Source organism: Austrofundulus limnaeus, unplaced genomic scaffold (assembly GCF_001266775.1).
Source record: "Austrofundulus limnaeus strain Quisiro unplaced genomic scaffold, Austrofundulus_limnaeus-1.0 Scaffold422, whole genome shotgun sequence".
Lineage (NCBI taxonomy): Eukaryota > Metazoa > Chordata > Actinopteri > Cyprinodontiformes > Rivulidae > Austrofundulus > Austrofundulus limnaeus.
This window is the reverse complement of record NW_013952824.1, coordinates 292,708-305,785: the sequence shown is the minus strand read 5'-3', so window position 1 is coordinate 305,785 and position 13,078 is coordinate 292,708. Positions and strand designations below refer to the sequence as shown.

The following is a 13,078-nucleotide window of genomic DNA, read 5'->3' as shown; positions in this document are numbered from 1 at the left end:
AATATATTTAAATATATTCACAAATTATCCATTTTAGAATTCTAGCGTTTAAAATACCCTTACAATATGTTGTTAAAATAAAATGAACAGTCGAATGATCATTTTACTGATATGTATAAAGACTGCAAAGGCTGAAAAATCTTCAAGTCTGTATGAAATTGGAGGTAGTTTGAGGATTAAAATTTTTATGCTTTTTAAGCTCAAAAAAGGGGGTCGTATTATACATGAGATCGTATTATACACGAATAATTACGGTAATAATAAATGGGCTGAACTTATGTAGCACTTTATCAAGCCCATTGGACCCCAAAGCACTTTACACTACAATCACTCACCCATTTACACACGGAAGGTGGCAAGCTACATTGTAGCCACTGAGACAGTTGGAAGGGGGGGATTGAACCGGCAACCTTATGGTTACAGGACAACTCCCCTAATGCACACAATACGGAAATRTAGTGGAGTAGAAAGTACAGATACTAATGTAAAATGTAGTGGAGTAAAAGTTGAAATTATCCACGATTAAATATACTTAAAGTAGAGATRCATGAAAAATGTATTTAAGTACAGTAACAATGTACTTTGTTGCATCCCAACACTGCTCATTTATATTGTTAATTCCACAACCTGCTTGTTTTTTATCAGTTTGGATTATCTTTCTTGTCTGTAAGTTGAGTTTAGCAGTGATCGGTTGTTTCCTCCCAGAGTTATTCCAAATCCTTTCGTGCTAAAACAGTTCTGCAGATTTATTCCTTTCAGTGGCCGCTCTTTGCTGCTCAGCTGTTTGTCACTTGGGACAAAAGTGTTTGTGTTTCTTCTTACACTCATTTAGCAATCTCACACTTRCAGAGAAGTTTCGCACATCCTGCGRTGATAAACAGTGGGACGTGGTCGCGTCAAGAGGATACTTTGTGTGTCGGAAAATTAATAAAACTGTAACATTTATTACAAAGACATCTTCAGAGGAATGTTCCTAACTGTGTTAAAGTGTCTGGCAGGTGTTGAACCTGTATGCCAGGACAGATGAGTTGATCCCTTCTTGTTTGTCTCCAGCGGTTCTGAAGCTCTTGTAAATTTCCTTCCTCCTCTGTGACTCCCAGAAGTCTGTCAGGAAACGTACTCGCAYGAGGCCGAGCGTTTCGATCAGCTTGAGAAACCACAGAGGATGATTCAGTCTGCAGAAATAACGGAACATTGTGAAATAGTCGATCTGTTTACAGGAGAGCCACCAGCCTACATGTCAAATATTTTCAAACGTTAAACGCGGGTGGGTGGGTGGGGGTTAACGACATGTGGCATGTTTGTGTATTAAAACTCATCCACAGCTTCTACTGGAGCAGAACTATTTCTCTCGAAGGAGGCTCTCCTTACTCTGAGTCACTATCAGCCGAAATTTTTTAAATTGAGGGTGTTCTCGTCTCATCCAGGAGTTAAAACATTTAGAGAGACGTGATGGAACTTGCAGGCGTCCTGCGGTCAAAGCAGTGAGTCACATCTGCTGTCAGATAACAAGGAAGGGGAATGACGAGGCATCACATCCTGGTATTTAAAACAAAACACAAAAACCGATGGGGGCACTTCTGCCATCTGCCAAACACGCACAAATAAATTATTAGTAATTTGAGAGCTGCTACTGAGAAACGTCTACTCAGAGCAGCAGAACACGCCTTTTTAAAGAGATCCCTCYACAACTTTATTGGAGAAACAGATTTTTATACAGCCATGATAAGCTACATTTAGTCAGGTTAGCATGGTGTTAACTTGTAGATCTTCTGGGTTCAGAGTAAAAAATGTACCCATATCGAACCGTTCAATACAGAGCTTTAGATTCAATACACACTTGTATAGATCAATATAGATTTTTAACATGTATTTTATTAACTTGTCTTCTGAAGATGCTCTGTGTTGAAAGATCAGTGGATCTGTGTTCAACTACTACCCCTAGGCTGCATTGTCGAGTGCAGATCCATTAAGAAACTCGCTGTTTCAGCAACATTTAATTTAAAAACTGGAATTTTGAGGTTAAACAAATGTTCATAATTAATTAAAATAAATTACAAGTTAAAAAGGGCATGGAAATTTCTCTGTTTTGAATCAATATCAAACTGTGAGACTAGTATTAAAGCGAACCAAATTGTGAATTTTCTGTATCATTGCACCCCTAGCAAAAACATAACTTTAATGCAATATTAAGTGTTGGGTTTGCAGAGACCCGCAACTTCTGGACCCTCATTTGATTTCCTAACTCTAACCCTAGATTGTGATCATTCTTACACCCCACAAGCACAAAGTCTTTACATTTCCTTTTACTTCATGTTTGCAGAATTAATACTCAAACCTTTTTGTTCAGTGAAAACACTTCAAAGGTCAGGTATRAATCCATGCTGCAGCAGCTTCACTGGACTTTTAGTTTCAGGCAAGGTGGACAGATTATTGATTTCTGTCTCGGCTATATCAGGACTGACATTATGAGCCATCGACCCGTCACGCTCCTCCGTCTCTGCTTTCACCTCCATGCTCAGTGTTTTACATCTTCCTCCTGTCTTGCTCTTTTTTTCCACAAATAATGTTTATTTTGTTCTTCCAAACATTCGTCTTAGATCAAAAATGCTTCCATGGAATAATTAGACATTTATAGCCATTTCTACCTGCAATCTATAACAGTGAGCTAGTTGATACTTGAAGCTGGATTTCTTTAACAACCCTCTCATTTCATTTTTGCTCTGACAAGTCGTGTCATCCATCCATCTTCTTCCAGAGGGAGCCCCAGTCATCTCTTTCCACTTTCACCTCTTCTGGGAGGTGTTTCCAGACCAGCTGAGAGGGGTCTCCTCCTAGATGGACATGCCTGGAACACCTCGTTAGACATCTCCACCAGATCCTTACCTTTTCTAGTACTTGTGTGGAACGTGATCTAAGTCTCTGTTTCCATCATGCTTTAATATTAGCATTCATGCTAATCCTATTTGACCTCTTTTCCTCCACTTATCTGACCGACAACACTTCTCCGAAAAACATTGCCATTATTAGCTGCATTTCTGTTGACCATGAAAATGCGCAAATTAGAATTTCGAAAATAAATTTGCTCAATGGAAACACGTCATTTTCGAAAAAAATTGTTTTTGACAATGTTTTTGCGCTAGGATGAGGTGGTTTTTTGGCCGTGTCGAAATTGGTGTTTTTCACAAAACTGCAATGGAAACACTTTTTTCGCATCACGGGAGTCACGTGATCAACAACTGGCTGTTTTTACTGGCGAAAAAGACGAAGAAGTAGTAAAATAAAGTATTAAACTCACCGACTACAATTTCCCAAAAACACAGCAYACGTAGCCGCTCCCAAGTAGGRACTTGTCTCTGGAAAGCCTCGATAAAAGACGCCGACGTCTCCTTTGATGATGAGCGCTAGTGTCGTGGTAGCAACATGCTATGTGTTTACATCCATCGCCACTATGTTTGTAATGACTTATCACGAGAACAAACATATTCACGCGTGACTTTAATAGCATTTCTTACTTAATGGAAACACCGCAGTTGTGAAACTGTGTTTTCGACATTAACAGAATATCGACAAAGTTTTGTGCACATTTGCAATGGAAATGCAGCTATTGTCCTAGAAGTTTCGCAACAGCTTTTTTGACAAAGCTGTCCACTTCCACCAGTAGAAGCAACCTGTCAAAGTAAAAGCCATAACCTGCAACTTATGCGTGCAATTAATTATGGTTGAGTGGTGGATGGATAACATGGTTTAATTAGTCTCTTACATTGCAGAATGTATCACGTACACTGAGATGACCATGCTCAGATTATGTTTTGAGTTGATACTGCAAAGTTAAATTTAAATAGATTGACTGAAYCAAACTTTAGTAAATATGTTTTGTTTTCATATTTGTGCACAAGAAACCATATAATTGTCATTGTTAGAGAAAAGATGTCAAGACCACAGTTGACCCTCGTCCCAGAAGCTTTCAAGCAACAACCTGCCTGTGTTTGATCATGGGTTTACACTTAATTATTATGTTGTTTGTGTGTGTGGTGTGTGTGTTATCTGTCCTACGCTGTACACTGAAGGTGAACAGTGAATGAAACATTAGCAGAGCTCGTGTGTGTGGAATAGCAAATGGTTTTCAGCCCTGACCTCCAGCAGTGTAGCCTCTACAGCAACACACGATTGTAAACAACAGTTCTGATTATGCTGCTGTTTTGTAGCTGGTTTTTCTCCATATATATAATTAACTGTGTGTGTAGAGAGCAAAATACAGGCTTTTCCCACACAGACTCAGACACGCCCTGCGTCTACAGGCTGTAATACAGAAAAAAAAAGAGTCACAGATGCTTCGTCACATCGTTGATATGGCTCTTTATAGTTCCTGATAGTTAGACGTCTGTGTGATCATTTGTGTGGGAGTGTCTGATTACAGAGAACATTCACTGCTCACWGGAAAATAGGCAGTCTCAGGTGAACGTGGGTGTGGACATGCACTGTATTTTCTCATTGTGGTGCAGCRCAGACTCAATCAAAAAATCTATATAAATTGCCACATAGATCATGGAAATTCACATCTTGCTGTCTCTGGGTGTTGTAAAAATTTTATGGAAGTGAGAGGGAAAGAAAAAGAAGAAACGAAAGTTAAAGGAGTTATGATTCTGCAGATGTTTCGAAATTCAAACAAACACTTTATAAAGTTCAGATTCTCCTCATATAAAGTGATAATTAATGAAAGCAGAGCCGAGGTTTGCTTTAAAGCCAGAAATGTCCAACTTTGTCTCGAGCAGCTGTTGTTAAAATCCGGTAAAATATCCAGGAAACACTTTCATGTTGACACAGTTCACTGTGAGRTTTTAAACTTTAAGATCCGATGCTGTCGAACTGCTGTGGCTTCGCTTTTTTCTATCCATCATAAAAACAGTAAAACTTTAGACTCAAACAGTTCACCAAAACAACAGACTGTTTTCATATTTGTTCATTTTATTGATGGAACTCGCGGTAAACAAAGACTGATCGATGTAGGACCAGCTGATTGTTCGTGTGTGGCTGCTGAGTGTTCACAAATTTAGTTTGTTTTTCTTAAAAAATTCGATTGCTAATGGCAAAGCGTCAACTGGATCTAATGAGCAAAGTGGGTGGAGCCACAGTAACAGATATTTAATGGTTTTCATCTACATAAAGTCAATGAGTTGGCCGTCATGTGTGGTGGATATTTTCCACTTTTCTTCGTGCAAAGATGTCATTTTGTTGTATGTTTGTTTTAATAGTCGTTTTCTGTATCAGTCAGATGCGCTCTAAGTGTAAAAACACTTAAGAGAATCACGAGTCAAGATCCAACAAGAGCGTCAACTTGACCTTGACATGAGTTGACATGCAGAGGAAAAGATGTGGGTGATGAGGTTGTACAGATGAGTGCAGTTTAATAGAAGGTTTGGTTTTTATCTCAAACTCGCTCACACCTGTGTTACACTCTGATAAATCTTTGGTTTTTGAAAAGTTCTGGAAATTCTGAGCCTAAAAGCTTATTTTTGTGTGGGACTGAAATGAGGCAAATACAAATTCTCCTACTGAGGGATGTTTCATCCATTCATCGGACCATCTGAATAATGACTAGTTACTGAAAATAGGTTGGCAATTTTCTGCAGTCGAGTTTGACCAATTTTTAGCTGTCTAGTTTTGATTTCAGTGATTTTTGCTGTGATAAATCAAAATTAAACAGACACACAAAAATCAGTTAGAAACTAACTGAGATCCAGACTGAGATACACAAAGTATATGCAACAAAAACAAAAAAGCATAAATAGACAAAAGTCACATGGCGATCAGCTGGCTTCCTCTTCTCCACTTCAACAGGAACTCATTATCAGGTTGGTGAAAGACAAAAATGAAAGAAGAAAACATAAAATCTCATGAGAGTTGTTTAAAAATATTCTTTAACTAAAGTTGTGTTCACACTGTAGGTCTAGTGCTCCGGTCCAGTTTTTTGCTCARATCTGATTTTTATTTTTACATTATAGTAAAAGTGGACCTCCATCAGATTAGCGTGGACAATCCATGACCCTGAAGCAGAAGACGTGACGTCACGTATCACGCTGTGTTCACAGAAATAAATATAAATGCTTATGATAGCACGTGTGGATAGATTCTGAAGTTAGGTACTCAAACGATTAAATTAATATCTGCTCTGCTTGTTTCATCCAATGTTTACGTTTGAGTTTGCGGCTTCCTGACTACTCAGGTGCAGATGTCAACTTTTGGAATTGGTGCAACTGAAGGTAGCAACAAACTCAAGTACATACCATCATGCTAGTTTTGATATTATCCAGCACGCTGGTATACCATCGTTAGCATCAGATGTTGTTGGAACTTCTCAGTCAACCAGGACATGACAAATCTAGAAAGTTTAAAATAGACAAACAGCTTTAAACTGCATGACGTAGATATAATATCGAAACCTGGATCGATTTGTATACTCCTAACTTACTGAGGTAAAGGTCAGTTGAAATGTGGATTGAGCGTTCAGACCTTTTTTCTTTCCCAAACTTTATTCATTTCTTAAAAAACAAAATTTAATTCAATGTACAATAAAAAGAAAATAGAAATAAAATTAAATGAAAGGTGGCAGAGAGAAGAAAAAGATCGTATATCTGCCCCTTTTTTCTCAAGTATGAATTCAAACTATGGATGCACCGATATGAAAATTTCAGCCGATATCGATATCYGATATAATTATTGGTGTTATGGCCAATAACTCTATATACACTCACCGGCCACTTTATTAGGTACACCTGTCCAACTGCTCGTTAACACTTAATTTCTAATCAGCCAATCACATGGCGGCAACTCAGTGCCTATAGGGATATCAAAACCGATATATCGTGCATCCCTAATTCAAAAAATAATTCAATTATTGTTGTAATAATAATAAAAATAATAATAATAACTCTGGAAAAACATCAGATATAGCCCTTATTTAGTACCACATGAAAGACCTGGATCAGATTTGATAAAAATCAGATTTGGGTCTCTTTTGCAGTGTGAACAAAGACATGGGACATGAATCTGCCTAAAACATTTTATCCAAAAATAACAGTCCTATAAATCTGTTTTATTCTGAAACACATGTAGGCAAAGTTTATACAACAGCAAATCTAAGAAATGTCAAACATGTTTATGGTACAGTTTTATAGAATTCTGAGTATTTGTGGCCAAACGTATACGTGGCCTGGTTTTGAAAATCATACTTATTTTGGTTTGCAGTTGCACGGTTCTGTTTCGTTCATGTTTGTTGACGTCTGGATGTGGAGAAGAAGGGAAAAGTTCCTCCGAGTCGAGCCGACACGGCTCCAGTTAGAACCACAAGATCTTCATACGGGAGTCAGCTGATTCAGCCTCGGACCCTTGGAGAGCCGAGCTGTGACTCTGTGCCTCTCAGACACCGACGTTTGTGAGCAACTCCGAGTATCTCAGAGATCACATGCAGATGTGCGTGAGTGGTTTAAAACAACTTCACCGCAGCGACGCGGACAGAGAAACGACACAATCCGTTTGCCGTCGGTAATGAAAGAAATGCTTGTTGGTTACGTAAGAATCAGGAATGCAGGATGAAAGGAATGGAAAATCCTTCCTCTTAAATGTTTTTATTTAATCTCTCCCTACAGGCATTTAGTAAAACCCTAAAACCTCCAGAATTGTTTCATCAAAATAATTCTCTCCTGTTATAAAACGACTTGGTGTAACTCTACACCTTTTTCTCATCTATGCACGGACCTGAAGATATTCAAATAAGTGCTGATCTGTCCTCTGCTCCCCTCGCGGCGGCCCGACTCTGTGGTTTGATCGGTAAAATAAAAGGTTGTTAAAGTTAAACAAATCGGATTTTACAATCCCGACCAGTCGTTCCTTCTGGATGATTAAATTAATTCATTGTTTGTCCTATTATTGACAAGAACACACCTAAGATCATTTAACCTTTCTGATTAAACATCTGGCCTTGCTTACACAAAGCCTGAATATAGTTTTTAATAGGAAAGTTACATAAGTTGGCATCAAATGTTTATTATGTTTTGTTTTTCAGCGTACTTGTCAGGTTTCATTTTCGAACTGGTTTCAGATGAATTTCTGAGATCTCATTCTTTTCTTTTCCTCTACGCTCTGACACCTGATGATTCACGAGAAGGTGCTTCCAATTTGACAACAAATTATGATAAATCAACAACTGTCCTGGTTATGTTTAATTGAATTAAAAACACAACAATATTCACCATTTCGCGTTTTTTCTTACCCATTTCTTCGCGGCGCAGTGAAAGCGATTAACGTTTAAACCCTTTCAGTGATTCGTACATGCCATTGATAATTGTAGGTTGGTCTTAAAGAAACGACGATCGTAAACCTGACAAGTAAAAACTGTTACTAATGTTTCGTTACACCAGCAGTTTGTTTCATGGGTTCAGTGCTAAAAAAAACCTGTTCAGTGGAATTCATCTTGAACCTGTTTCCAGTGAAGAACACCTCACGCCTCGCCGTCAGGAGATTGTCGACCTTTGCAAACGGTTTAGTTTAGCTGCATGTTTGGCTGCAAACGACCTGAAGCATTTTCACACTTCCACGTGTCAGACACTCAGAGTTTGTTTGAGGAGATAAATTAGTGAAATTTGGGATTATTGACAACACAAACGACAAAAAACAAAACAAAACAGGTTTTTATTCATGCATGACTCTTTTTGTCTCAACTGTTTACTTGTTAATGTAGATGGACTTGTCTGTTGCTGGATAAGTTGGACTCTGGAAAGGTCAGCAGGGCAGTATCTCACTTTCCTTAGATCTCACCTCTTCTGACATCACTGTAATCTCTTTGTGTTGGTCAGTAGAACAAGTCTGGATTATCATGATGGGATTAGACACTGATAACACTTGGCTACTCACAGACTATAGTATTTGTTGCTGTAGCGTAGTTGTCTGAGCAGATAGCAGCTTCTCCACGTGGAGATGTCTGGTTGTTTGAATTGGCTGACATTTCCTCACATCTTGGCTGATCTTCAGTCAGTTTGAGTCACTGATTGAAATCAATATTTTGTTTGCGCCACTAGTTACTTATTTATAAAACTTGTATAATGAAACTGTTTAAAAAAGGCTCTTCTTGAACTTTGATCATTTTTATTACAGCTCATTGTTTTGTAATCTACAGGTTATGTTTTCGCTCTTGATGACTTTTATTTTGTCTGTATAAACCCTGCATTTTCACCAACTACATGACTTTTGTTACATTTTCCCCTTCAGCAGCTGAATTGTAGTGGAGATATAAAAATAGCKGCAACCAGATGGAGAGGACAGCTGTTTTCTTGGCAGCTGTCTGGAGAACCCCTCCCACATAAAACCATCGGTGACCCATGCGGGTCACTAGACCCTAATTTAGCCACAACTGCGTTAAAGCTGTCAGTGTAAAGCCTCTGTGGACCCTGACACCGTGTCTTTCAGTCCTGCGTTTTGGGGGAATATTTTGTCTGCGACCCACCGTGACATTCCTGGCAGGAACAACAAATCTTGGGAGAGTTTTAGATTGAGTCGAGAAAGGGCGAGGGAACAAGAGAGTCTTAAAAAAACTGCACGCAGACGTTAAAACAGGAGTTGTATTTTTTATTTTTATTTAGTTTATATAAAAAATGTTTGTTTTGACGAACATTCAGTCTCCTCTTGTAGATTGAACTGACTGGTTTCACAAAAGAGAAATGAAGCTCATGATATGAATATTCTACATGAAACAACGCAGATACGTGGAAAAAAATTAGTGTAGATGCTAACTTTACATTGACAACACTATAGGCATGCTAACACAGTTAGCATTGTGTTTATTGCTGGAAATTTATCCACAAATCGAACATTTCCGAATCATAATAAAAGACTGATAATTTCAGCTATCACTGAGACTTCCTGTGTTATGTAACAGTAGCTGCGTTTCCATTGACCATAAAAATGCGCAAATTAGAATTTTGAAAATAAATTGCCGAGGATAATTCCACAACCTGGTTCAAACGAAGAGTGATGTCGGAGCATATTACTGCTAAACTAAGGCTGTCAGAGACTAGAGTCCACTAACTCTCTCAGCTTAACTAACCATGGAAACAGGCCAATTTTGAGAAAAAAAAAACGTTTTTCGACAATGTTTTTGTGCTAGGATGAGGTGGTTTTTCGGCCGTATCGAAATTGGTGTTTTTCGCAAAACTGCAATGGAAACACTTTTTTCGCATCATGAGAGTCACGTGATTAACAACTGGTTGTTTCTACTGGTGAAAAAGACGATGAAGAAGAAGATAACWGGAAGTAGAAGTAGAAGTAATATCACAGAAGTAGTATAAAATAGTAAACTCACCGACTACAATTTCCCAAAAACACAGCATACGTAGCCGCTCCCAAGTAGGGACTTGTCTCTGGAAAGCCTYGATAAAAGACGCCGACGTCTCCTCTGATGATGAGCGCTAGTGTCGTGGTAGCAACATGCTATGTGTTTACATCCATCGCCGCCATGTTTGTAATGACTTATCGTGAGAACAAACGTATTCACGTGACTTTAATAACATTTCTTACTTAATGGAAACACCGCAGTTGCGAAACTGTTTTTTTTACATTAACAGAAAATCGACAAAGTTTTGCGCACATTTGAAATGGAAACGCAGCTAGTGAGTTACTGATTGTTTCATCATTTCATTTAAGACTGATTATTTTAACCACAAAATTTGTTTGTTTGAAAAACATTCAGCGTCTCTCCGATAGAGTTCCTGTTAAATAGCTTTATTTTACTCTGACTGTGCCTCACATTAAACGTTTTGTTCCAGCCCACCTGCAGCATTTCATCACAGCCGTGTTAAATCCCTGCAGTTCAACCTGACAGTCCCATGCTGTGTGCATGTCTGGCTATCTGCAGAAAGGCGACGGAGGGGGCGGGAGGCGACGCAGCTACCGGCTTCAGCGGGCGGCATACAGCTAAGAGGCTAATGATGTTGTGTTGGGGGTTAAATCGGTATTATCCTCTCGTCGGTGGACCGGCAGAGGCTGAAGACGAACAGGGTGACTGGGTTCGAGAAAACATTGAGAGAAAGAGAGAAATTCTCCACTCCAAAACGGTTTTCCTGCATTTTTGATTTAATTCCCCTCGCAGCAGCAGCTGTTGCTCACAGATGCTCCTCAAGGTCAGAGCCTGCAGCGCCAACCAGCCTTAGATTACATAATCAATCAGCTGCTTTAAAAAAAAAACGCAGATACCAGAGCAGCTTTTATTCCCTAAAACTCAGCACCGGAAGATACTTTTATTAAAAGTCTGCCAGGAGAATAAAATCATCTCCTTGAGCTTATGTTTTTATTTTTTATTACTTATAATGAAAGGATTATTGTTCACTCAGCTCACACCAGGTAGCATTCCTAAAAATTCCAACATTATTGTCCCAATTATACCAATTATACCTATTAAAACATGCCTCTTTAATTGTTCAGTCTTTCCTCATCCACTCTGTTTTTGCTGTAAATTTATCATCTCACCTGTCGGTTAGGTCTTCTGGGTCGTCTCGGTGAAGACTAAAACATCACAACTATCAGCTAATTTTCACGCAGTTCAGATTGATTTTTCAGAGAAACATCGGCCGGGCCACTTTAATCCTCATTCTGTGACCTTCAAGCGAGGTCACGCGCAGAGCTGCATTGATTTGTTGAATAAGAGATTAGTCAGCAGATTATTATAGATGGAGCCGTGAAGTGAAGGAGAAACCAGAAGCATTCACGGTCGTGGGAGATCTGGAGATGTTCTGCTGCTTCTCTAAGGGCAGAAGATCTCTGCGAATCAATACGCCGTCGTTCTGATGCTTTATCCTTTTGATTAAACAGATGTTTCCTCAGGATGTTGGTCTTTTTTTATAACAGTTCCTCCGACAATAGAGCCTCTCTGAATAATTGAAGCGAGAGCATGATGTGAAATTTATTCTGTTTTTAAACTCTACTGGAGGCCTTTGAGAAAAGAAAACTCTGAACTTAAACTTCTTTGGTATATAAGTGCAATAAATGTACTTTTTTTTTTTCTCTTTGCTGTTTGCAGGCCAGTTATCCCACCTGGGAGGACTTTGTTTCCAAAGGGGCCAAGCTGCAGTCCCATCTCAGGTAGGAGACTAAATAAAATGTTTTAGCTTAGATGGTAAACCATGTGTGGATCAATAACACCTGGTCAATCAATTAAAACAGTCACATTTTTCCTCTTTTATGTGTTTATTTTTACCAGAGGCACAAGCAGTAGTGACCCAGTGTCTGGTTCAGAGTAAGAAAAGTAGAGTTTGTATTCCCTTTGGGTCAATTTATGTGATAAACATCTCTCTGCCTTCTGCAGGCTGTTACAGTCCATTAGCCCTGCCAGTCAGCCAGCAACATGCTTACAAACTGCACATTAAAATGCAAATAAAACCTTACTTTCAGGTTTATTAGTTCCCTAAATCACCACAAAAATCACCTGGCTCTGCACATAGGAAGCATTCAAATGACATTAATCATTTTAGCACCTTCACACTGACGAGCAAGAGCCTCGGAGAATAATATTCATGTCGTACATCATCCCGTTATTTGGAGCAATAATGTATTTATTTACATTTGGGTAAAACCAACACTTCATCTATCAAACTTTCATGGTAAAAGATCAAAAATCTACTATATTTCATTCTTCAGCTGGCCATTCTTATCACAACATGTAGAGTTTTAATTATTCAATCACCTTTTTCATCTTTTTTTTATTGCATTTTATTTTAAAGTTAAATTTCTAGTTGTGTTTAAGAGTCGAGTTCTTTTCTTCTTCTTCTGAAAAAGAGTTTCCACTGAAGTCAGACACACAGTTATTCCCCATGAAAACGAAGGATCAGGTGACGCTGCTGTCAGTCGTCTATGTGTGTGTGTGTGTGTGTGTGTGTGTGTGTGTGTGTGTGTGTGTGTGTGTGTGTGTGTGTGTGTGTGTGTGTGTGTGTGTGACAGGAGCAGGGACCTGGCTGCTAAAAGACACACACAGACAAAAGGTCCATTAATGGACATTGTGTGTGCGTCTGAAGGTTTCCAGTTGCACTCC

At 38.9% G+C, this 13,078-nt stretch overlaps 1 protein-coding gene across 1 annotated transcript in view; it reads left to right on the top strand.

The window, feature by feature from the left end:
• mtss1 (MTSS I-BAR domain containing 1) overlaps positions 1 to 13,078 on the top strand; it is a gene marked incomplete in the record, with an annotated part of 49,433 nt that overhangs the window by 6,032 nt on the left and 30,323 nt on the right. The window contains 1 exon segment of the mRNA XM_014024430.1: positions 12,071 to 12,132. Coding sequence (XP_013879884.1) covers positions 12,071 to 12,132 — 62 coding nt within the window.